Source organism: Prunus mume, linkage group LG2 (genome assembly GCF_029339155.1).
Source record: "Prunus mume cultivar Tortuosa linkage group LG2, ASM2933915v1, whole genome shotgun sequence".
Taxonomy (NCBI): Eukaryota; Viridiplantae; Streptophyta; class Magnoliopsida; order Rosales; family Rosaceae; genus Prunus; species Prunus mume.
The window spans coordinates 19,419,461-19,444,237 of NC_142699.1; the positions used below are offsets into that span (position 1 = coordinate 19,419,461).

A 24,777-nucleotide genomic window follows, 5' to 3' on the forward strand; every position below is an offset into this window, starting at 1 on the left:
ACTTTAGCAGAAGGGCAACAATGCTTTCTGTCCTTCCAAACATGATCTTTTCCAGTTTGCACATACTATAATAATGAGTCATTCATGAACCCAGCTATATATTATGTTTTTTTATTTTATATACAAGTGATATTAGAAGAGGGGGATTCGAAAACAAGACCTCATATGCTAGGGTAACTCTTAACCTTGGGCTACAAACCCCTCGCGCTCTCTATAACAGTAAGTCTTTTGTGGCTTTAGCTGGGGTGAAAAGCCTTCCAAGATTTTCAAATCTGATTAAAAGAATTTGATTTCCATCTCATATAAGTAGTTACCTCAACAACACTTCGATTTCCATTATTAGCAACCAAACTTACCACTTTGCTCAAATGTGACAACAAGGACAGGGTCAGGTAGGCTAACATGTCCCCCACCATGTCCTAACCAAGGGAATCTGTCCCAAAGATGCTCTGGTAATTTGGCATAATGTGATGTGAGATAGGATAACTTTTTCACGTGTCATTGTGTTATTGGCTAGAGATAGCAAAACAGTACTATCCCCATTATGAGTAAGTTTTTTTCCTAGGCTAGGCCTTCACATACTGAAGTAACAGTGTAGCAAGACCTGGAGATAAAGGAGCCAAGGGACCCCATTGTCTCTCCAAACACATAATAGGCCAATGGCCTAAATAATGATCACAGCAACACTTTTTCATTCATAACCACCTTTAATTTACAAACAGATGCCAAGAAAACCAATCATAATTTTTTCATGTAGTAAGACTAGACTATCATATATATAACACATTTTAGTTAATTAAGCCAAGAGCCAGAAATCTTTCTGGCGCTTTGTGGTAATCAAATAGCCTCCAACTTTCTTGCTTTTCCTCCTCACAGCAACTGCCATGCAACTGGCGTTTTGTATACAGTACTCCACAACGCTGCCGCCGCCACCGCCGCCCACCCGGTTGCCTGCCCACATCATCAGCAAACGCCATGTCGTAGACCTCTTTTTCTGCCCCAGAACAAGCAGTGCCACCTCTTGTTTTCTGGCCTCTTCCAGTATAGTTGGACCTTTCTCCTTGTTACCTTCGACCACCACTGCAACCTCAATTTGTACCTGTGATATTAGGAGTATGATTTATTGATAATGATATTTATACCCCTGATTTTAGGAGCTTGACCCTTAAATTGAAGGGCTATTTCTGAATTTAAAAGCTTGGTCATGTCTTACTGTGGGCTGTGGGGCATGATCTTACTAATTAGCTGCTCTTTTTTCTATTTCTGAAGTATCTCATCAATACACAAGACTAAACTGGGAATTTTCTCCACTGTGCTACCACATGATAAAAAAATGCTATATGCCAACTAGGGTAAGAAGGGAAGTATAAACATGAACCTCTGTCTACAGAAACACTAAAAGAAGTAAGTTGGTATTTTCCTCTGTTCTAATTCTGTGATGCAACAAACACACATGCAATTGCCCAGAAGAAATTTCTATTAGCCTCTAGTTAATTAAAGCTTTGCTAATAGTGATTAAGTTTGGAATGGCCAATTAATGATGTGATCAAACTGTAAAATACCCACCTCTGGTCTCTTCAACTGACACATGTTCCTCAAAGAGTGAACAAGTTGATAAGCCCTTGGAGCTACATCCTTGCTGGGCTCCTCACCAGCTGCTGTAACAAGTGATTAATCCATTAAAATACTCTGTTTCCTCAACGTCAGAAAATCAAATTGTAGGAACAAAAACCAAAAATAAAAAATCTCCAAACCTTGTTTTGAACTTGAAGGTTTGGTTACATGAAGCAGGACAAGTTTGTCCTGGCTCTGAACAGTGTGAGAGAGAGCCCATTGCAGAGCTCCTTTAGCTTCAAGGCTAGAATCAACCACAATCATGATTTTCCTAGCTATAGCTCCATTACCACCAGCTTTTTCTTCCCCAACATTGCCAGAATTCTCAGCTTTTTTATCAGCATTGTTTTTGGTGACATCTGAGGCAGCATCTGCCTTGGACTGTATAGTTGGAGAACGAACTCTAACATGTGGCCTAATTCTGTTTAGGCAGAAACCTGGCAACTTGGTGCCTATTTTCCCCATTTTTTCGTCTGATATGAGATTAAACTCAGCTGAGTTTTGAGACACCTAGGCAATAAATGTTATAAAGAGCAGGGCAGAAGAAGGCGAGGCAGAGAGAGAGAGACAGAGAGAGAGAGAGAGAGAGAGAGACTAGGGTTGGCTTGCCTGTGGCTGTGGCTGAAGCTGAACAAATTTCTAGATGTTGGTCTGGGGGCCATGGATTTTCTGCTTTGCTTTATTCTTTTTCTTTATTTTTGCCGTGTAATCATGCTAGCTCTTTGTTTCTTTTATTTTTCCCTTGTGGGGTGCTATTTCTGAACGTGCTTATCATGAAGCTGTAGGGCCATGCAAATTCCTTTTAGATTTTAGACCCTGCAGCTGTTCACTTCTGGGCAACCTGGCATCTTATAGTCATATAATCAATTTACTAATTAAATTTTTTTCAAAGCAACAAATAAGAATTTATTTACTCAATAATTCAGATAAAAGTTTTATAATATAAGATCAGTGTGTGACACCAGTTGAATTGCAGCTCAAGGGACGCTTACTCTGTTAGGTGAGATTATATTTATTTAATCCCTAATTGTGCTGGCATCCTCTTAGAAGATCAATTATTAATGTAAGAGCAAATTAGAACTTTATAAATTAAAGGCTTTAATTAATTATGCAGAACTTCTGTTGTCTATTTTCATAAACAAGTAGCGTGGCTCCAACGCAACCAAAACAATCATTCTGAAAGTAATCAAATTTTACACACAAACCCAATCATGAATGATTGAAGATAAAGCTCAACTGCAATTCATACTTTAGCATAAAATGTCAGAAATACAATGAGATTTCTTAGGGTTGGTATAGCTTAGCCTAAAACTGTGACTCATGATGAACATTGGGGTTGACACATGAAACGAAGTGGTAAAGTCTTTCATTAATTCGGATGCTATGCTTTGATGGACAACTTTAACACCGAGAGGGGACGTGCCAACCTCCAATTTGACTTCCAATCTTTGAAAGCAAAACAGTGGAATTTTTTGTTAAAGAAAAAGAAGTTTCTTATGCATGTCTTATCATGTTTTTATGTTTTTGCAGTCTGGCAAGTTAAGTGATGAAGGTTGACTTTTTTCCTTCATGAATTAAGAGACCGTTTGATATTGTTTAGTTAGAAGCGCTTTTATTATAAGTACATTTATATTTTTATTAGATATTCAAGTGCTTTTTAGAAAAGCGCTTGAAAGTGCTTTTAAAATTTCTTTTCACGATTCATAAGATTTTTTGCCAAACAATTTTATAAGCATTTTTCATTGTGAAGAAGCGGTTTTAGCCCTTATACTACAAACTTTAAGAGGGTGTATGTATTCAATTGAGATTTTAACAAATTTTAATGTAATGGATTACAATTGGATTTGTAATTATATGATTTTACTTATGATTTTAATACATTGCAATTACATGATTTTACTTATGATTTTAATAGATTACAATTATAGGATTTTACTTTATATTTCTATGGGAGCATTTTTGCTCACCACATTAACCAAAGGTGTATGCTCACCACCACTCTTAAAAGGTGCTTGCCTCATCCTTCTCAAAATCTTTTCTTTTGCAGCGCACTAGTACTAGTAACCAATCAGCCACACCAATCAAAAATCAAAGAGGCAAGCTTTGAGTTTTGACATTGGGACTAAGAGCAAGCAATTCCGTATTTTCTTTTGTCATATTTTGATTGATTCATATTTTGCTGGTTCATTGGATTTGGAAGATTTTAGTTTTGGATTTAGGGGTAGCCAAATCATATGGAGAAAGATGAGATGGATTCGTTGTTTCAAGGGATGGTGTTGTTTACCCCTAACAATACCAATAATAATCACTCTGCCGTCTTAAGAAAAGTGGTGGTTGTTTTTCTGGGGAAAAATATTGTGGTTGTTTACTGTACACTGAGAGAGAGAGAAAGGAGGAAAGGAAAAATGGGGAGTGTGCTGTGATGTGGGCCCTTTATCGTCTCTCTTATGATTTATTATTATTTTTTTTTTACAGTAAAAAGCATGAAAAAAATAGTGGAGATAAAAAAAAATTGAGAATATATATGAGAATCATGCATAGGAGGGTGTGATATGATATGTATATCACAGCCTCAAAAGTCTCACACAATACACCATAATTGGTAAGTTTTTGGATACCACATTACATTTTCTTATCTTTTAAAAATCTTAATTGAATATAACCGGACTTGTATTGATTATTTAAAAATCATAATTAAATGTCATCAGACTTTTATTAATTACTTAAAAATCCTAATTGAATGCCGTTGTACATTTGGGCCGCACGTTCAATTGAGTTGGTCCCGATCCAAAATCCAAAAAGTTGCAAAAGGCTAGGACATGAGTTTTGCTTTTCTACTCTTTACCGGCCACTTCTTTATTTTTGTTTTATGTTTTGGTTTGTTTGGGATTTTATGGGAAGAATGAATGAAGCATCGGCATTCGGCATTGGTTTATTAGGTTAGGAACAAGAAACTAGTCTCAAAATATTATTCCTTAACATATATATACTATCCAAATTCCAATACACATACGAGAATTGCTATACTGTATTAATAGAAAAATAGAGTGCCCCAGAAAGACAGATTAATCCTAACAATATCTAGATTTTATTACCCTTAAAAGAAAAAGAAAAAAAGAAATTAGCAAAATACAGTGAAATTTGCTAATAGATGACGGCAAATAGAACATTATACCTAACTCATGAGAACAAAAAAGAGCATGGCTATATAAGGTAATCCCTCTCATTTTAAGGGGACAATGCTATCATCATAAATAGTAATTAACTTAATTGGAAGCTCATCTCCCCAATCATCATCTTCCAGAAAAACAAAAACAAAATCAATTATTCTATATTGTTTGCTCTGTTAGAGTTTTGAATAGATTGAAAGAGAAGGAAAAAACGCAGAGAGAGGAGAGAGCTTAGAATGAATCAAATCGAGTGTGTATTTTCTATTGCATGCTCTGACAATCATCGAGCAAGCTCAGTGTGAGCTATATGACCATTAAAGAGAATAGCTGGATTCTCTTACATCACAGAGAATCACAGCCTTACATCCAAAACTGCTCTCTAGGATCATTACACGTGGCTATCACCACTTTACATGACTAAAGCCTAACACTTGTCTAACTTAGTGACTAAGTGAATACACCATTTAGCTTAGAGGCCTAATTACATTCTTATCAGCTCACCACTTACATTTCAACACTCCCCTTTAAGTTGTGAGCTGATTTTAGACCAAGTTTCTCTCTGAGATAGCAGAAACGATCCTTAGCCAAGGCCTTTGTAAAGATATCTGCTAACTACTCATTTGTGGGACAATAAATCAGATCCACAGTTCCTTCTTGCAAAGCATCTTTAATAAAATGATACCTCCGATCAATATGCTTGGTTTTCTGATGAAACACAAGATTCCTTGTAATGGCAATAGCTGAAATGTTGTCACGGTGTAGAGGTCTAGCTTCTGTTTGAAGTTCTCCAAAGTCTTCTAGGATAAATCTCAACTAAATAGCTTGTGTTGTTGCTTCAGAGGCACTGATGTATTCCGCTTCTGCAATAGAGAGTGCAACACAATTTTGCTTGACTGAGGACCAAGCAAACACTCCACTACCAAAAGAAAATGCATATCCAGAAGTGCTCTTACTATCATCCATTGAACCACTCCAATCACTATCACAATAGCCAATTAGGACTGCCTCTTTTCCTTTCACATACTCCAGACCATAATCCAGAGTTCCTTTTACATATCTAAGAACGTTTTGCTGTTCCAAGATGTTTGCTAATGAAACAATGCATGAACCTTGCAAGCAAACTAGCTGCAAACATAATGTCGAGTCTAGTAGCTGTGAGATACAGCAGACTTCCAACAATCCTTCTGTATTGCTCTTCACTTGTCAAGCCACTCCCATCATCCTTACTTAGTTTCTCTGAGGTGACTTGTGGAATATATACCTGCTTACACTCACTCAAGCCAAATCTGCTTAACAGAGTTGTTGCATATTTCTTCTGATGAATGAATATGCTTGTTGGTGTTTGAATTACTCTTATTCCCAAGAAGTGATGCAAAAGCCCCAGATCAGTCATTTCATATTTCTCCTTCATGTCCTTCTTGAAGTCTTCTAACATTTCTTGATCATTTCCAGTGTAGACTATATCATCTACATAAATATATACTATCAAGATGCTTGCTTCACCTCTTGTTTTGACATAAAGAGTAGCCTCACTTTGGCTCTTGGTGAAACCACACTCAGCAAAATAACCATAAATTTCACTATACCAAGCTCTTGGCGCCTGTTTCAAGCCATATAAAGCTTTGTGCAGCTTGTAAACCTTGCTTTCACTCCCCTTCACCACAAATCCCTCCGGCTGATCTACATACACTTCTTCCTCTAAGATGCCATTTAGGAAGGCTGACTTAACATCTAATTAATACAATTGCCAACCCTTCTGAGCTGCTAGTGCAATTAGAGTTCGGATTGTGTCTAATCTAGCCACTGATGCAAATGTTTCATTGTAGTCTACCCCTGATTTTTGTGAGTATCCTTTAGCCACCAGTCTTGCCTTATTCTTCTGCACTGAACCGTCCAGATTTAGCTTAGTTTTAAACACCCATTTAACTCCAATAACTGGTTTATCCATAGGTCTGTCAACAAGCTCCCATGTATCATTCTTTTCTATCATGTTCAACTCATCTTTCACTGCCTTCATCAATGACTCATCCTTCACAGCTTCTTCAAACTTCTCAAGCTACATTGTACACAGATTGCATTGTGCTAAAATATCATCCAACTTCCTCCATTTCAATGGAGTATGATCGAAGTTCTGAGTGTCTTCCAATCTGCTGCTTGCCTTGCTTGATTCTTCATAGGAGACTGAATCTCTAGGTATGAAACCAGAATTTCAGTTTCCTTTATATGTTTCAAATGATTCCACTTGAGAATTCCTAGGCTGCTCTTCATGATTCACCATAACCACAGAATTTTCAGTCGCTTCCTTCCAATTCCAAGTTGCTCCTTCATCTTAAATACAACATCTCTTGACAGTAGTAGTTTTCTAGTTACAGGATCAAACACTCTATAACCCTTCTCACAGGTTGCATATCCAACAAACACTCCCCTTGTGCTTTTGGCATCCAATTTCTGTCTACTTTGTTCTGGTTTATGCACAAAACACACACTGCCAAATACCTTCAAATGATCAACACCTGGTTTTCTTGTGTTATAAGCTTCAAAAGGAGTTTTGTCTCTAAGAGCCTTAGTAGGACACCTGTTCAAAATGTACACTGCAGTGTGTACAGCTTCTTCCCATAAGTAATAAGGCAACTCCTTCTCATGTAACATAGCCTTAGCCATCTCTACCACTATTCTATTCGACCTTTCTACCACTCCATTTTGCTGGGGTATGTAAGTCATGGAGAACTGTCTTTGAATTCCTGCATTTTCACATAGTTTATTGAATTCACTAGATGTGAACTCACCCTTCTATCACTTCGAACACATTATACTTTGTAACCACTTTGCAACTCCATCATAGACTTGAATTTTCAAAAATAGTTTAGTGCATCCGACTTGTATCTCAAGAAGTAGACCTAAGTCATCCTTGTACAATCGTCTATGAGCAGCATAAAGTATTTATTACATGCTAGGGACTCATTTTGCATTGGTCCACACAAGTCCATGTGTATTAGCTCAAGAGGTGTACATGCTCTCCATGCTTGATCCTTTGGGAACGACTCTCTGTGTTGCTTTCCCAATTGACAGCCTTCACACACTTCATTTACATCCTCCAAGTATGGCAAACCATGTACCATCTCTTTCTCCTTAAGCTGATGTAGGCCTTTCAAATGCAAATGGCCCATTCTTTTATGCCAAATCCAGGTAGAATTGGATATACCGGCTCTTAGTGCAACATAGTCATTGGAGGACAATGACAATGGATAACACCTATTCTTCCTCATTGCCACCTTCATGATGAGATTCTTGAGAGAAAAATCATCATAGATACTGCACATGCTGCTTCCAAATACTAAATGATAACCATGTTCATCCATTTGGCCCACACTCAACAAATTTTCCCTCAAACCAAGCAATTACATGACTTCTCTGATATACTTTGTACCAGAGCTTGTGTCAAGCACTAAAGTACCCATGCCAACTATACTTACAAGCTCCCCTGTTGGCATTTGCACCTTGCCTGTGACACTTGAATTTATGTCAATTAACAGCTCCTTATTCCCAGTCATATGGTTACTGCAATCACTGTCTACATACCATTCTCCATTTGCACTCTTATATGAAATTGCACAGTTTGCAAAAACCAGATTCCCTCTTACTTCTACTTGGCTTGCATTATTTGCTTTCTGCACTCCTTTGTTTGCAGTACAATTCCTAACCCAATGTCCAAATCTATCACACTTATAGCACTTAGATTGGCCCTTATATCTACATTCTCTAAAGTGAAATTTAGAGCATACTTTGCATTGAGGCTTCACTCCATCTTGATGCACATATTGTGATCCATTTGAGGTCTATGTAGCACCAGCTTGTTGTGGCTTCTGTCTAGACTCTCATGGTTTGTTGTTAGACTTCCAATTTTTCTGAGACTTAGCAGAACCAGTTTGGGTACTATTCTTGTTCAGCCCTTTTGTATCGACTGAGAAAGAGCCAAATGCCTTCTCAGCTATGTCCACATTATGCATGTCAAAACGTTGCTCTTGACACTTCAATATTGCAATAATCTCCTGCAATTCAATAGTCTCCAAACTCTTTGTATTTTCAATCACCAAGCAGATAGGATCATACACTCTACTAAGATTGATTAACACCTTTTAAACCAGCCTCTCGTTTGATAACACTTCTCCAAACATTTCCATTTAATTTATCAATTCATTTAACCGAATAAGATATGCAGATAGTTGTTCACCTTCACGCATTCTCATATACTCAAATTCTCGTTTGAGATTCTGGAGTTTTACAGATCTGACCTGATCACCACCATGGTACTCACTGTAGAGCAGATTCCATGTCATTGTAGCTGAATCGGCGTTTGCAATCCGAGGGAAGATCTAGTCAGAAACTACGTTTTGTATAATGCCCAGAGCCTTTGCATCCTTCATGAGCACAACAATCATCTCTGCATCAGCTTCTTCTTCCGATGATTCTTCAACTTTCTTCGTCTTCTTCTTCGAATCAAGGGTTGAAATCCCCTTTTCTACCAGACTCCATAGCCCAAGAGATTTGAAGATCGTCACCATCTTAATCCTCTAGAACTCGTAGTTCTCACCGGAGAATATCGGAGTTCTTACTTCTGAACTTCCAGATCAAGCCATCTTTTGGTCCAAATCAATCAATTTCTCTTCTCAGATGCTTAGCTGAGCTTCGATTGAGCTCAGTGACTTCACAACTTACGCCCAGATCAAAAGATCAAACCAGGCTCTGATACCATGTTAGAGTTTTGAATAGATTGAAAGAGAAGGAAAAAACGCAGAGAGAGGAGAGAGCTTAGAATGAATCAAATCGAGTGTGTATTTTCTATTGCATGCTCTGACAATCATCGAGCAAGCTCAGTGTGAGCTATATGACCGTTAGAGAGAATAGCTGGATTCTCTTACATCACAGAGAATCATAGCCTTACATCCAAAACTGCTCTCTAGGATTATTACACGTGGCTATCACCACTTTACATGATTAACGCCTAACACTTGTCTAACTTAGTGACTAAGTGAATACACCATTTAGCTTAGAGGCCTAATTACATTCTTATCAGCTCACCACTTACATTTCAACATGCTTTTCATATCATAAAGAAGCACTCTGGGTGGACCGTCGCCATATCCTGGAGTAAGTCCAACAAAATAGTGCACTAGCGCAAACTCACCAGTGTGGACTGTACCCAAAGCATCAACGTAGCGCGAACAATCAAGATATCTTGGCTCTGATGCCCACACATGGTTATGATAGTCCTTCAAAGTCCATAACATGATCTTGTCCCGTTTCCATGACATGTCAACAATCACACCCACGCATCCCCCTACCTTAACCATACTTGGATGGCAATAATCATCAGGATTACCATCACCTATATAATGATTGGCACCTTGATCAAAATAATCAACAATCTCTTGATCATAATCTTCAGGCAGTGGGATCGCTTTGAATGTCTCCTCTCTAAAGTCAAATGCGACTATCAATTTCGGCTTCTCGTATATCCAATGGACGGCCCCATTGAGGCACACACTTCCACTATGTCATATTATTATAAGAGTCAAAGGCATAAGCTAGAGAATCAAAAGGAAGATGGCGAGGGTCTACCTGCAATGGCCTCCACCAATAATCCCTACCTAGTGTGAACGTGTTAAACTGAAGATCCCATTTTCCATCTCTGTCTAGACGAAAGGAGAGGATCTGGAGAACCTTATACTTGTTGGTACTTGGAATGTACCCAAAGCGATATGTAACCGAAGGCTTGCAGGTTTCTATTACACGGGAATGGGGAAGTTGGATGGACTCTCGGGTGGTAGGGTTAAGTATGAAAACAGAGTTAGAGTGAGAGGATGCACAAACCAAGCCATGGACACTCTGCACATCAGTTAAACAATCATTCGGAAATTGGAAAATTTCGGCCCCGGGTGTTGGAACAGTCCTTTGTTGCTCTATTTTTGACGAGAAGAACTCGTCCATCCGTTTGAAAAAAAAGTTAGTGGTGTCATTGCTGTGAAAGTCGTGAAGCCGGCGACAAAGAAAAGGCTGCGGATGAGGGAGGAACAAGACTTGCATACGCACTTGCATCGCATCAGATCCTCTGCTGGTAGCCGTGGGAGTATATGAGAGAATATGATTTCGTCTGCAAGTTCCGGGTTCGTTGCACCACATTTTATGGCCATTGAAAGACCTCCGACCTCGAAACCAACAAGCCTTCAAATTAAACGTTTAACCTCGAGAGCCAGGGAACAAGAGAGAAACAGTACGTTAAGAAACAGAAAATAAACCCTGGACAAGAGGATGCTTTACGCTTGACCCTCATTTAAATAGAACACACACACATACAAAAACTTTGTTCCAAACTTTAGTTGAGTCGGTTCAAAACTCAGCCTAATCCAAATTGGCCTCGGCCCGACCCAAAATCCAAAAAATTGGAAAAGGCCCACAAACAATGGCCCACACGTAATGCTGACCTTTCCAGTTCTGAATACTGATTGTATGCGGAAACCAGTATCCTTACACAAGTAGGATTATGTACATAACACGGCTTTAGGACTTGAATTACCGCTTCTTTATTTTTGTTTTCTGTTTTGATTTGTTTGGGATTTTATGGGAAGAAGGAAGGGAGCGTCACCATTGAGTATCCATCTATCAAGTATGCTTTCTTCTATATTCTCTCTGCAACTTCATCAAGCCTCTTTTTTCATATTGGATTTGGTTCTTTTATTTTATGCCTCTTAAAATATTTAGATATTTTTGGTTTTGTTACGATCACTGCAGACAAGGCAAGGGAGGACTGGTTCAGATTGAAGGAAGCTAAAAACTGATCAAGCGGTGTCATGGGTTCTGTTTGTTGTTGCTTCCATGTACAAGATGACATTGACAATGCCAATAATAATAATAATAATGATGTTGGCTTCATCCCTAACTTGTGCAACAAAGTATGTTTCTGGGTTTTCCATTACAAGCAGTATCCCAAATTCTTTGGTTCTGTTTATATTTTATTTTATTTTATTTTGGCTTTACTTGCTTCTAATCAATTTCTGATAATGATATCTATCATTAAATGTTTAGATAAAGGAATTTGCAGCCTCAATCAAGAATGGGAGAAAAGAGTCAGTCAATCCATCTGCTGATCAGGCTGCACCAGACTCTTCTACAGCACCCAATGAGATTACACCATCTGGAAAAAGAGCCCAAGAACTTGTTTATTTACATGATTCAAATTCAATAGAACATGAGGATGAATGCTCCACATGTATGGAAGGTGATTATTATTTTCTCAATCTCTGGTGCCATATGGCAAAATCTATAACTGATTTTTTAAAGATGTAATTTATCTTCTTATTAGTTCGGTGGTAAGAACTTGGCACCTCTGTTTTTGTAATGACTGCAGAATACACACCTGAAAATCCTAAGACAACCATGCAGTGTTCTCACCACTACCACCTTGCTTGTATATATGAATGGATGGAGAGAAGCCAAAACTGCCCTATTTGCAGAAGGGTAATCAATTTCTTCCCTAACTCTTATAACTTGTATAGATAACAAATATCTTTTTTTGGCGTTTGAATTTTTACATAACCTAATCCAAACTGTCGCCCAACTTCTTTTTCAACTCTGTTTTTTTTCAATCTACCGAGAAAAGTTTCAATCGTGCTTCCTCACAAAAGAGTGAGGTGCATGTAAGAGAGCTGGATTTGTAACTTCATAAGGAATTTGAGGGGACGTTTGGTATCCTATTCAAATAGAGAACTCAAAAATTATGATTTTTCTCAAAAACAAGGAGTTCTTAAATTTATGTTTAAGATTCAAAAACTTGTTTTGTATGCAACTTGAAAACTGTTTTCAAATCTTAAAATTTTGAGAACTTATGGGTTGTTAGGAAAAAAACATATATTTTTTGTTTTTAATAATTGGAGTGTTTTTTTGAGTTTTTAAAAATAGGGCTACCAAACTGGTGTTCTTTGTTTTGGACTCAAATTCCTTTTTTGAGTTTAAAAGGTTGGATTCAAGTTGAATACCAAACATACCTGACTGTCTTCAAATTGATTTTCCAGTTGATGCTATTTGATGAATCGTCTTGAGACTTAACCAAAATGTCTAGCATGCAATGATCACTGAAGAGTGAAGAGCAACGACCAACTGAAGTATGTGTGTGTGTGTATATATATATATATATGTGGAAGAGTTTAAGCAATCTAAACTCTAAGAAGTAGATGCACGAAAGGCTCATAATCCATATGTTAGATACCCTAGATTTATATCAATTCTTCCATTCCTTTTTTGAAAATCTTTCTTCTCGAAAGATCAAGGCTCTGTAAGCATTCTATATATAACTTTCCGGCTTAAATTAATTGTCCAAATGAGATAAATGTTATTCTACCTGTTAACCTTTCTCTTATATATGAAGTCCATTCCCATGATATTTCCATTTCTTTTTCCTGTGCATCACCACAGTGTCTTATATTCAAACATTTTCTATAACCTTACTTTATTTACCATTCAATTTTTTCTGATTTCTGATTTTTTTTTTTTTGGTGGTAAATTAAACAAAAAGGCAGTCATATAGAGTTTATATGGCATACATATATTTACTCAACAATTATGGCATCAATAAATAGAACAGTTTTAAAGTTCAAATCCTCATTGGCATTGTTTGATAGTCCGTCAATGATTGGATTGCGACCACATACCTTAGCAATGTCTAGGTTCAAATTAACCAAGAAACCAGAAATTTAATACACAACCAAACCAACATATGTAGTTTTGTTTTGTTCTTTTTGTACTGATTGATGATCAAGCAGCAAAGCATCCGAGGTTGCATGAATATAATGGTTCCAGAGTAAGGTCCAGCTGGTTCCTCCTCACCTGAAGGAATTCATCTTGCTGCGTGCCCCTGCGTATGATCATATGATGAATTGCAGATTAGCAAGTTAATTAATTAATGGAAACCCACTTAAATAAATTCTGACCCGAAAAAAAGAAGTTAAGTTTATCGATTCAGCGGTGTTTTATAACATATTTCCATGTAACTTAGAATGATTTTAGATGTAAAGTATTTACTAACAAAGAAATGAAAACATTAATTTCAAGATAGATAGGTCCTAGAAATTTAATCACCCCATGTTCAGACATGGAAGCGGCTGTGGAAGCATGTTAAGGCCATTGTTTTGCTGCTCCCAGTTATGAACCTCCTCGGCTGCGGCCTTCTCCTTCTCCTTGATCTATTCACAAATTGCACACAGGAAAACAGAAACCATAAAAATAAAAATAAAAGGAAGCAAAATAATTAAAGACATATATAACTTCTTGATGAGTTTATTGTGGCACCTGGTAGTTTATTTAAAAAGATTATCTATCAAGTTCATGAAGTTTCCGTCGCGTGCATGCAATTTTAATAGAACATAAGCAATTTACCTTCTTTGCCAGCAAGTTATTTTGCTCCTGCATCGCCCTTTCCTATCACAACGAATGAAAGAAAACATACGAACATATTTAACTCGATGCTGCAATTTTTACAAGTAAAAAATTTATGCTACAACAGTCCTAACCTTTCTCTGAAGCTCAGAGATGGACTCGTGCATGAGTTGGTTCTGCAGTAGAAAGAAAATAATTTACAGTGCCATCAAAACAAATACAAGTCAACGTAACATAATATTAAAGTGTTTGTTTATTTTCAAAAGTAGAATCAGGAGGCTGATTCTAGCTAGTTAGTTCAGTACTTTTCTTAATCGAATTTGTTTAAGAGCGGTCTCGAGCTGGTGCTCCAAACTTTGGATCTCTTTCAGAGTCAACGAATCGAGATCTTCTCCCAAATAGTGCCTGCCCATAGAGGTTCAAGTAATTAATAAAAACATGCAAAGGAAAACAAAGTGAGCATGTTTTTGTAACTGGAGCACTAAATAGTACCTCTGATTTCTTTGCAAAAGCTCAACTTTAGCCTTTAGTCTAGAATATTCGAAGGTCCAGTTACACTGCGCATGATATATATATATATATATATTAAACGTACAACATTACCAAGAGACCATATCAATCATTTAAAAAAGAATAAGGAAGAAACACGTCCTGCATGCTGCAGTCTAAAGATCCAATAATATCCGCACAGTTCTGTTTCAGGCAAGTACCTGTGATTCAAAATCGGGTTCGACTAGCTGTCTTTCTGCGTAAGAGTATCTCTCATAGCGGTCAAGTATTTGATCCATGCTGTACATGATCAGCGCATCAACATACATAAAATTTACAAACTAATTAGTATATATCAAGATGAAATCAAAATGTTAATTATGTTAAATTTCAGAGAAACAGATCAGCAGCTCACTACTAGCAACACCGATATTGTCCCCAACTTAACTACTTACAAAACCGAGTAGGTGGGACAAAAAGCCTCGGTGATATTAGTAGTGGAACTACTCATTATACAGTGTAATTTACTTAGTCAAGATTCCTATGTGGGACTTATATTCTTCAACAAATTAGCTAATAATCAATGATAGATTATATCATTCAAGAACTTTCAAGTCATGTTGATTAGAATTTCTTATATGCATTTAAATGGTAAATATTTTACTTTAGTCTGTGCTGATGCCCTTTCTTTTTCTTTGAGCTTTCTCAGGGTCTATATATATATGTAGTGTGTTAGTGGAGTATTTCCTGCTGCTTCCACTCCTTTGTTTCTCATCATTTTCACTTTTGCTGACAAAAACTTCGTTGGAGATTTAATTATGTTAACAGGTTTTTTGCTTAGTCTCGTCACTGATCCAAAATAAATACAAGTACTTCCTCACTAACATAATTTTGAGATCAAATTTAGACAAGTACGCATGAAGTAATTTGACCAAAAAAGAAACAAAAGCGTATAATCTTAGAGTACTTCTTTACATCAAATCAAGTACGCTGTCATCGATCTGCAAATTACCTTGCACGATCTACATCTTAAAAACATAAACTAACCAGCATCATCAGATGAAAAATTGATCAGCCAGCAGGAGTCAGGACATAGTTATACAATGAAACCCTACCGACAAAGACAACAAAACCACAGAAATCAAGAAAAACATGTATGTATAATATTTACCATGAATCCGTGGCGTACTCAAAGAGTTTTCCCTTGTTGGAGAAGACAACCAGAGCAACCTGAGCATCGCACAAGACAGAGATCTCATGAGCCTTCTTGAGCAACCCAGTTCTTCTTTTGGAAAAAGTCACCTGTCTGTTGATCTTGTTCTCTATGCGCTTCAGCTGAACCCTACCCCTCCCCATGATAACAGTTATGATCTCTCTCAGTTAAAACTTTACACTCTTTAATTTTTCTTTCACCAAAAAACCCAAACAAGAGCAAAATCCAAGCCCAGCCCCAAAAAAAGAAAGAAAACAACTTGAAACCCTATATATATAAACAAATGAACTGAACTGAATTAATTTTGTTTTCTTTTTCTTCTTGTAGCCAAAGCTCAGAAGGCGTCTGAGAAAGTATGTGCAGTATATGGAAAATGGGGATTATAATTAATATGGCACGAGTTGAGATGGAAAAGCGGTTTCATGGCGTACGAGTGGTTTTGAGGATGTGTTGTCGAGTTCTGATTGGCTGGGGTGTAATGTGTCGTCGTTTTCCTCTGTATTAGGAACCACATTTTATCTTTCTTGTATTCTAGTGGAGCTCATTTAGTAGCTCACTAGTTACTTACTATCCTCACACATCGTACGGTCTTCTTTACACTGACAGCTCTCGCCCGGCACATTACCGTGATGTTGACCGTTTAAGCATTTGTATTTGAAAGCACTTTTGGTTTCATTAATTCGTCAAGTTAGTGTATCACTTATCATTATTTCGAGTTTGTATATCCGTTTTATGTAAATTAAAGTGATTTGGAACGAGTGTTGCTATTTCCATCTCTGTCTTATTTTTTTCATTTATTTTATTTCTTCACTCACTATTTAAATTTTAAAAAATAATATAATATATTTCTACCCACCATTATTCCTAAAATACCCTTTAATTATTGACATTTGGACATTCACTAAATTTCAATAGTCGCCACACACTCCACCAAACCTAATATGTAACCACCTGTGTGATGTACCTAAACCCTAAACCCTGACATGCTCAAGTGCCACAAGGATGTTATGCGCATGTTCCTTCTCGTTGTTGGACCTCTTGTTGGGTTTTGAAAATTATTGAAATTGTGAAATTGGGTTTGCTGGGTTTTGAAAATGATTGAATTTGTGGAATTAGGTCTGCTGCGTTATAAAAAGTAGTAGAATTTTTGGAATTGGGTTTTCGAGGTTTTCTAAAATATTGAATTTATGAAATTGGGATTGTGTGGTTTTGAAGAATGTTGAATATGTGAAATTGGGATTGCATGGTTTTGAAGTTTTGAAGAATGTTGAATACGCGGCTGGTGATGAGGTGAGGAGGGGAGGTCCGTTCCTGGTGTTGGGTGGTTGTTTGTTGGCCTTTTTTCTTCTAATTTTTGTTTTTATTTTTACTTTTATTGTTTTGACTTAACCGTGTTAATTTAGAGTTAAGTGAGTATCCAGATGTAGAAGTCAATTTACAAAGGTAATTTGTTTTTAAAATTTTAAAGATAAGGTGGATATGGAAATAGAACAGGTGTATGAAAATAGCAACACTCTTTGGAATATCGCTTTGCATAAGAAAAATGATTAATTTGTTAATTTATTAAACCTGTTTGGCTAAGGAAATGTTCAGTTTGTGGCACACATTAGAATAATAATTTATGATTAAGTTTGACAATAACATGTCATGTCACTCTAACTTCTTCGTATTTCTTACTAAGTTGAGTCATTTAGTTATTGTTCTACTGATGACTTGTGTCGAGAGTTTGCTTAGAACGGTGCGCCGAGAGGGGGGGCGCATTTTTCAATGTTGTGTTGTTGAGTGACAGACAATATAGTACGTTGCCCCTCCTTTTGTTGTATTTTTTTAATTTCTTTTAATAAGATATAATGAGATAAAATAAATAATGGAAGGTGTGGATTTATGGTAAACAAAAAATGGAAACAATATAGACTAGTTCCTTGGCCAATCACCGTCCTACAAAAAATGGAAACATTATATAATCTTCTGCTCATTTGTTTTATGACATGACTCTCATTTAAGGGTGCAAGTTGGATCGAAAATTTCCAATTTTGGAAAGTTCAAATCAATTCCGATATTCAAAAAATTTAAAAAAAATTGTATTTGACTCAATGACTAGTTTCATGTTGAAATAATGTATCTCAAGATTCTGAAAATTATGCATTCCGAAATACATTAGGGTTTCAAAATTATGCTACACTCAATGACTAGTTTCATGTTGAACTAAACATGATTAAATGACCAAATAAACATAAAAATGTATGTTAATATATATAATATATTAGGTGAGCGGTGAAATATTAAAAGAAATGTAGTTAAGGAAATTTGTAGGGCACAATCATTTTTTATTTTTTTAGGACGAAGCACAAATCCTAATGTAGTACAGGTATATTTAACACAAAGTTCTTTAATGTTCTCTTATTCTCTGCATGTGAGACAATATCGCTCCAAGATTCAGAGCACCCACGTCCCGGGGAAGATTAATCCACTATGACTTTGCGTTGAGGATTGTAGCTCATGATGATCCGTTACTGCAGCAGGATTGTAGCTGTAAACGTATCCCCCATAGAAAGAGAACAAAATTTATTTATTTATTTATAAAATAAAAACAGATGCAAGGAATTAATGCAATTTGATTAAATGGTTACCCGATCTGCAATGTATTGTTGCATTGTGAATGGTCAAGGACTCCCTCAAATTGAGCAGCCTGGTGGTGGCTGCTATTTGGAACATTTTGATTTTGCTCCTCAGTTGTCCATGAATATCTTTCAATGGCTGCGTCGCATTCCTCCAGCTGCCCAATTTACATGAAAATTTAGACCCAAAATGTATAGCTATTTCAAAACCACTACAAAAAAAATGTTGGCAATAGTCACTTTTTTTCGGGGTTACTTTCGTAGATTATTGATCGTGTTTTCACGTGACTAAAAGCTTTAGTATAAGGAGAGAAGACATGAATTTGTTTTGATTAATGGAAAATAGAAATGAATATTGGTCAAGTAGCTGAGCATGGGTTGATCAAGCTTGAGTGTATATTTATTTACCTTCCTTCTCAGTTCATTGTTTGATTCCAGCAGCATCTGTTCCTGCGCAATTAATTCTTGAAAGACTTGGTAACATAATCCACCAAAAAGAAAGCGCAAAGAACAAAAAATACTTGGTAACAAAAATTAGATAGTCTCTGCATATATATTAACCTTCCTCAGAAGATCAGAAATCTGACCATGCATAACTTGGGTCTGCAAACAAATAAATAGCAAATTGTTACCATTTAAAAACAAATAAATAATATATGTGTGTGTGTGGAGGGGGTTTTTCACACAAACACTATCAATGTGCTACGGTGTTTGAACCTGAGATTATTAGTCTGCAAATCAAGCCCCTTTTGTACTGAGCTAGACTCCGTTGGAAACTGATACATGTGCTAATTAATTTGGAGCAGGTTTTGAAAATATACGTACCTTTGTTGACCTGATTTGCCTCAGGGACATGTCGAGTTGATTCTCAAGCTGCTGGAGCTCTTTGGTGCCTAAATGACCCAAATCTTCCCCAAGAAAATTTCTAAAAAGAATTCCAAGAAAATGAACACTCAATATAATTATATGACCTACATAACAATAAGAAGGGTGCTTTGCAAACAAGTTTCTAATTCTATCGAAATGTTGATCATATATACCTCTGCGTGAGCTGTAGGACCTCTACTTTTGCTTTTAGGTTCACATAATCTTGGTATCTGCTCTGCTTGTGAACATGCCAGAGAAGTTCAACTACTTATGTCAAAAATCAGTGAGGCAGTTATGTGGAGAAATTTAACTCCATTACCCGGCACATACAAACATGCATCAGCCAAACCAAGAAATTAAGGCCTGTTTAATAACCATTTCAATTTTAGTTTTTAATTTTCATTTTTTGTGCTAGAGTATAGAGGAAAAAGAGGGAGAATGGAAGAGTGAAAATGAGAGTGAAGATGGGATTGAGAGGGAGGAGGGAGGAATGAGTAAAAAAAAGTGAAAATAGAAACTAAAACTGAAATATATTTGAAATAGTTCACTTTTGTTACTCTTCCCTCCGATCCTCTCATCCTCTTATCCTCTCTCTCAATCTCATCATCACTCTCATTCTCACTCTTATTTTCCTCTATAGTCTATCATATAAATTGAAATGGTTATCAAACAGGCCCTAAACTTGTCCCTAAACAGAGTGAGAGCCTAAGTACTATTGGATAATTAAGAAATTTATGGGCATATAGGTTGCATTATATGCTTCTTAAAGTTAAAGCCAATTAATAATAGATAAACCATCGACAACCTGTGAATCCTGAGCAGGTTGACTCGCTTCCAATGCACTATAACTGCATCTTTGATACCTCTCAAGTGTCTTCTCCATGCTGAAATGAAAATGAAAGCAGGCAAGGATTGTAGGACATTATGCAAATTCAAAAGAGCAAAGAGGGTACATGCACTCTGTACATTCACATGCTAGGAAAGTCAAAAGGCCCAAATCATGTCACAATAAAGTTAGTACCATTCAAGCCTTGATATCTTATCTTGAGAATTGTATGAGAGGAAAATAATGGGAGTTGAAACCGTAAAAATAAAATTTTACAAGAGGTATAATTGCATTTTAATATTAGTGGAACATTTTCCAGCAGGCATGCTACACATCAAGGGAAGGAACACCATTGAAATTCTCATGAAAATAAGCGGCTTTGAGAAGAGTTTATAAGCTTATAAGATTGTGATATAGTTTGTGTTGGTGCATTTCCTAATAATTTAAAGCTTGATTGAGTTTGAAACTTCCAATCACTATTCCTTATTACTTTGTTTTGTAAGGTGTACACACTGAGGTTACACTAATATGTTTCTTTATCCATTCGGGTTGCGTTTATCATACCGTGAATCCGAACATCGATTCATATACGAATCTATTAACCTAGGTTACTAGACGTTTGTTCCAACTTAGAGAAATATACTTGTACCATAAATTTCAGAGTAAGGTCATTACGGGTAATGAAACTGAATCAAAGGGCTAGCTACGTTTCTTGAACCAAAAAGAAAAGGACCTATACAGAGATATATATATATTCTGACAACCCTCGATCCTCACATCTACCGTTAATTCATTATGAAAGATATCCTTCTTAGTAACTTAATTAGGGAGAATATTGATTATGCACACCTTAGAGAGAATCTTGATTAGTACGAATATGTGCAATCCATTGAATAATTTACAAAAGAAACTCAGAATTGATCATATCAACCATTCAAAATATTTGATTAGATCTTCTCAAGTACACATTTAGTGATATAATAATCATCCACATAAATTCTGGAAATGGTCTCACGGGTTCAATTCATACAACTTACAAGCAAGAAGCCTTAAAATAAAATAAATAAATAAACCCCATCTCGAATTCCATACGCAAACAATTTCTGTAATATTAAGGCACCCTTTACCTTGCAACACACCCAAGTTCCCTAAAAATTACGCTGCATTTTTTGTTATTATAAATATGAAAAAATTCATAACAAAAACACAAAGAAACTCTCATATATAATATCAACGCACCTAGAGCCGCTGCAGAACTCATAGAGCTTGCCGCGGGTGGAGAAGACGATAAGAGCAACCTCAGCATCACACAGAACTGAGAGCTCGTACGCCTTCTTTAGCAACCCATTTCGTCTTTTTGCGAATGTCACCTGTTGGTTTATTTTGTTCTCGATCCTCTTCAGCTCTACCTTCCCTCTTCCCATTATTAATTTCTGGATTTGGTATGTAATAAATATGTTCAAATCTTTTAAATGATGTATATTATGGCATAAATATGGTACTAGGTTTTGTTTTCTTTTATTCTTGCTCTCTAGGCTAAGCTAAGTTAGGCTTTTGAGAGAGAGAGAGAGAGAGAGAGAGAGAGAGAGAGAGCTTTTTTAGGAACTTTAATTTGTTACCTCTTTGTTGGTTTGGTGTTCCTTAGCTTTGGCTTAAGAGAACATAGAAAAGGAATCATAAGCAGACTGAGTTGCTTTCTTTTTGGGTTTTCTTTTAGAAGACGAAGAAGGTTTTCAATTTTTTAGCTGTCTATTACATAAAATGACAGCAATGTCAACTCCATCTTGGACATTCCTAACTTTAGGGTTTCTACTACGTGTCGATGGGAGAATGGCCCTGGGGACCCTTGTGGAATACCAAAGCTTAGTCCAAGATATTTTTTATTCCCTCTATTGGACGTCATACTAGTTAGCGAGTCTAGCAATATGAATCATACATTTCACCTATACATTCACAGCTTAATTAACAACACAACATAACTGAGAGTTTGATTTGATTTTTTTTTTTTTTTTTTTGCTTTATGTGGATAAATAACTATTTTATTTAGAATAAAAGAAGCAGAGAAACTTGTGTGAAATGGAAATAGCATTGTTTTGCTATAATCTGCCAATCACAATATGCCAAGTGAAAAGGTTATCGCATATGGCATACCATAATTAATCAAAAATAACACTATTTTGCCATTCTCATTCTACACAAGTGTTTCTCGTAAAAGAGGGTGGTCATAATGGGAATGTAACTCCAATTGAAGGAGAGTTAATAAACCTGCTTCAGTTCTTTTGTTTTTACCTGAAACAGACAAAAAAGAATAATAAAATAAATAAAAGAACTTTAGGCAAGTGCTATTGTCCGTGTGTTGATGAGACATCAAAACCAAAGGCTATCAGCATAAATACAGACGATCGACAGCCCAACAAACTATTTTGTGGGAAGGTCTAGCATCATCCTAATCCCTAGCCACATGGTTCATTGACCGACCACCAAAGCTCCTCCAAAATTATATTCGAATTTGAACACACAGACGTATATTAATTTATATAGACCATACCTTTCTTTGCTTTAGCATTTGCCCAGCATCATGTTACTTATGATCCAACCAAACATACCTAGCTAAGCTAGGAGTCTAGGACTTTGATGAAAAGAAAACGAAAGCAAATATGAGGTCGTCATTGTCATTGTCGAGATTAAAGAGGAGCACTTAAAACGTGTCTGACTCTGACTGGTCAATATATAGGGCAAGCTCTACTGGGCACTGCAGCACTGGGCAGGGGCCATGCAAATGGGGGATGGGATGTCGCTTTTTCCTCCCAGATTCAAGTAACTGCGGTAACTTTTTTAACACGTGTCCACTTCTCAAGCCTCAAGGCTAAAACCCTAAACTAGAAATTTTGTATTTGATTAAAATGAGTTGGGCCAAATAAACTTGAAATTTGAAAATATTCTCAAGTCTTTTCTCTTGAGCTCGTTTGGGACAAAATGAAGCCCAGTCAGTTGGTCTAATTTCAGTCCAAAAAGAAGAAGCCCAAACTTTTTTCTTTTTTTTTTCTTTCTATCCATAACACAAGCAGCAGATATTAGTGAAGGTGGGAGGAAATGAATCAGAATCCAACAATCTTGACTTGCATATATGCAGATGATCAAAACAGGGACCAGAAAGAAGGAAAAAAAGAAGAGAAGTTTGAGTTTATCTGCTCGTGCCCCATGCGCAAGTAGAAGATATCCTTTGCAGACATTTGAGAGGGAACAAAACACAAGAGGACACCAACAAGTGCTTCTCAAAATCATGCTGCCAAAACAAGATAGGAGACATGAGTGACGTCTTTTTCTAAGTCACATAGAGAGAGAGAGAGAGAGAGAGAGAGAGAGAGCAAGTCTTTCCAAGAGACAGAGAGGGTTGGATTGAAACTTGGATGTGAATGTGGATATTATGCAGGCAGATACTTTTTAGGAGATAGAGAGCACTATCTGTGAATCCAGGTTGGCCACGTTTAATCTAATAACTAGGGGTATGTCCAATGTCTGAGAATACTTAGGGTTTTTTTCTAAAATTTTATTTTTTGAAAGGGGGTCAAAGAATACTTTGGTTCATCTACATTTATAAAATCCTTCCTATAGATTCAAGTTGTTGGGTTCCACTCCATACACATCTCACAGAGACAATATGCATCTTATTATCCACTGTTCTTATCTTATCTAAATCCCTTTTCTTCTCCTAAGAAAACTTTTGGGTAACTGGTAAGCCCAGATTGATTGAGAGAGAGCACCCATTTGGAAGAGAATATTGCTTGCCAGCAATTAAACTTTTGAGGACACTATGGCCTATGGGGTGAGACTGGGGAACATTTTAGGGTACTGTCCCATACTGTCTTACCAACTCTAGCAAAGTTGGGTTTGGTGGGGTCATCGATTGGGCCTTTCTTCCCTCAGCCTCAAGACTCTAAAACCCTTTATGGGTATCTCAAGAAAGCCCTATATTTTCTATAAGTTTGAATTTTGATCAATCAAACCCTTACTGTTTGACAAAATAAGATGTGTTTACGTTGTTACATTGTGAATCTAGACTATTGATTATGTTGATTCATGTCGTTTGATTGTGAATATGAACTATTATCATGTTGATTCATGTCATTTGATTGTGAATCTGAACAATTAATCATGTTAATTCTTGACCGAACATGTATGTATGTGACAATAAGTATAGCTACTTCATTTTATTTGATTCAAAGTGACAACAAGGAGTGAAGTAGAGGGCAGGGAGAGATGGGACTGATGTGGGAAAACGAAGGCCATGAAAGGTAACTTTTAGAATGCATGGTGCACAATAAAAGAAAGCTACAAAACATGTTGAACACAGAAATCTATCCAAGATTATACAGGATTGGCTAGAGGAGATGGATACGCAACTTTCTGGCGAGTCACGACAAACATCATCTATGACAGTCGGCCTAACAGTCCATATTTGTGTGGCTTAGTCCAATGAAAGTTTGAGTTTTTCTTCGTGTAGGACCTTCACGAGCCTCAGATATGGAGCATATATAATTATAAGTACGC

General features: G+C 36.7%; 5 protein-coding genes across 9 annotated transcripts; 1 reads left to right on the forward strand and 4 right to left on the reverse strand.

The window, feature by feature from the left end:
• Positions 1 to 672: 672 nt before the first annotated feature.
• LOC103342029 (Adenine nucleotide alpha hydrolases-like superfamily protein) lies at positions 673 to 2,357 on the reverse strand. 2 transcript variants are annotated; one of them, XM_008245588.2, is made up of 3 exons: positions 1,755 to 2,357; positions 1,567 to 1,655; positions 673 to 1,099 (listed from the first exon to the last, which is right to left on the reverse strand). In XM_008245588.2, exons 1-3 carry the CDS (start codon positions 2,077 to 2,079, stop codon positions 797 to 799), a joined length of 717 nt encoding a protein of 238 aa, XP_008243810.1. In that variant the 5' UTR covers positions 2,080 to 2,357; the 3' UTR covers positions 673 to 796. The 2 variants fall into 2 exon arrangements, with proteins under 2 accessions (XP_008243810.1, XP_008243809.1); XM_008245587.2 differs by having other exon boundaries at positions 1,567 to 1,658.
• Positions 2,358 to 9,859: 7,502 nt separating this feature from the next.
• On the reverse strand, positions 9,860 to 10,975 carry LOC148919793 (putative F-box protein At1g47730). Its single transcript, XM_089044436.1, is given in 3 exon segments — positions 9,860 to 10,334; positions 10,444 to 10,805; positions 10,808 to 10,975. Coding segments are annotated over 3 exon segments (1,005 nt in total).
• Positions 10,976 to 11,596: 621 nt separating this feature from the next.
• On the forward strand, positions 11,597 to 13,186 carry LOC148919794 (E3 ubiquitin-protein ligase). Its single transcript, XM_089047170.1, has 4 exons — positions 11,597 to 11,734; positions 11,868 to 12,060; positions 12,190 to 12,299; positions 12,854 to 13,186. The coding sequence occupies exons 1-4, from the start codon at positions 11,633 to 11,635 to the stop codon at positions 12,878 to 12,880; spliced, it is 432 nt and encodes a 143-aa protein (XP_088903296.1). The 5' UTR covers positions 11,597 to 11,632; the 3' UTR covers positions 12,881 to 13,186.
• A 220-nt stretch (positions 13,187 to 13,406) lies between these two features.
• LOC103342030 (agamous-like MADS-box protein AP1) lies at positions 13,407 to 16,284 on the reverse strand. Its single transcript, XM_008245589.2, has 8 exons — positions 15,874 to 16,284; positions 14,924 to 15,002; positions 14,706 to 14,770; positions 14,519 to 14,618; positions 14,348 to 14,389; positions 14,214 to 14,255; positions 13,917 to 14,020; positions 13,407 to 13,692 (listed from the first exon to the last, which is right to left on the reverse strand). Exons 1-8 carry the CDS (start codon positions 16,056 to 16,058, stop codon positions 13,593 to 13,595), a joined length of 717 nt encoding a protein of 238 aa, XP_008243811.1. The 5' UTR covers positions 16,059 to 16,284; the 3' UTR covers positions 13,407 to 13,592.
• Positions 16,285 to 18,127: 1,843 nt separating this feature from the next.
• LOC103342031 (agamous-like MADS-box protein MADS2) lies at positions 18,128 to 21,996 on the reverse strand. Of its 4 annotated transcripts, XM_008245591.2 has the most exons (9): positions 21,846 to 21,996; positions 21,466 to 21,659; positions 20,206 to 20,284; positions 19,574 to 19,635; positions 19,359 to 19,458; positions 19,095 to 19,136; positions 18,942 to 18,983; positions 18,546 to 18,691; positions 18,128 to 18,445 (listed from the first exon to the last, which is right to left on the reverse strand). In XM_008245591.2, exons 2-9 carry the CDS (start codon positions 21,648 to 21,650, stop codon positions 18,352 to 18,354), a joined length of 750 nt encoding a protein of 249 aa, XP_008243813.2. In that variant the 5' UTR covers positions 21,651 to 21,659; positions 21,846 to 21,996; the 3' UTR covers positions 18,128 to 18,351. The 4 variants fall into 4 exon arrangements, with proteins under 4 accessions (XP_008243813.2, XP_008243814.2, XP_008243816.2 ...); XM_008245592.2 differs by lacking the exon at positions 21,846 to 21,996 and having other exon boundaries at positions 18,942 to 18,977; positions 21,466 to 21,839; XM_008245594.3 differs by lacking the exon at positions 21,846 to 21,996 and having other exon boundaries at positions 18,128 to 18,428; positions 21,466 to 21,839.
• Between the last annotated feature and the right edge of the window lie 2,781 nt (positions 21,997 to 24,777).

Excerpts from the sequence above, each read along its gene's own strand:
- LOC103342029 (XM_008245587.2), bottom strand. The coding sequence starts at position 2,079 with ATGGGGAAAATAGGCACCAAGTTGCCAGGTTTCTGCCTAAACAGAATT. Across the intron at positions 1,659-1,754 it reads ACCTTCAAGTTCAAAACAAG|CAGCTGGTGAGGAGCCCAGC; the intron begins GTTTGGAGATTT and ends CACTTGTTACAG. Across the intron at positions 1,100-1,566 it reads GTCAGTTGAAGAGACCAGAG|GTACAAATTGAGGTTGCAGT; the intron begins GTGGGTATTTTA and ends CTAATATCACAG.
- LOC148919794 (XM_089047170.1), top strand. The coding sequence starts at position 11,633 with ATGGGTTCTGTTTGTTGTTGCTTCCATGTACAAGATGACATTGACAAT. Across the intron at positions 11,735-11,867 it reads TCCCTAACTTGTGCAACAAA|ATAAAGGAATTTGCAGCCTC; the intron begins GTATGTTTCTGG and ends TTAAATGTTTAG. Across the intron at positions 12,300-12,853 it reads ACTGCCCTATTTGCAGAAGG|TTGATGCTATTTGATGAATC; the intron begins GTAATCAATTTC and ends TTGATTTTCCAG.
- LOC103342030 (XM_008245589.2), bottom strand. The coding sequence starts at position 16,058 with ATGGGGAGGGGTAGGGTTCAGCTGAAGCGCATAGAGAACAAGATCAAC. Across the intron at positions 14,021-14,213 it reads ATAACTTGCTGGCAAAGAAG|ATCAAGGAGAAGGAGAAGGC; the intron begins GTAAATTGCTTA and ends ATTTGTGAATAG. Across the intron at positions 13,693-13,916 it reads CTTCCATGTCTGAACATGGG|GGGCACGCAGCAAGATGAAT; the intron begins GTGATTAAATTT and ends GATCATACGCAG.
- LOC103342031 (XM_008245591.2), bottom strand. The coding sequence starts at position 21,650 with ATGGGAAGAGGGAAGGTAGAGCTGAAGAGGATCGAGAACAAAATAAAC. Across the intron at positions 18,984-19,094 it reads TTTCTGATCTTCTGAGGAAG|GAACAGATGCTGCTGGAATC; the intron begins GTTAATATATAT and ends TTAATTGCGCAG. Across the intron at positions 18,692-18,941 it reads ACAATGAACTGAGAAGGAAG|CTGGAGGAATGCGACGCAGC; the intron begins GTAAATAAATAT and ends TAAATTGGGCAG.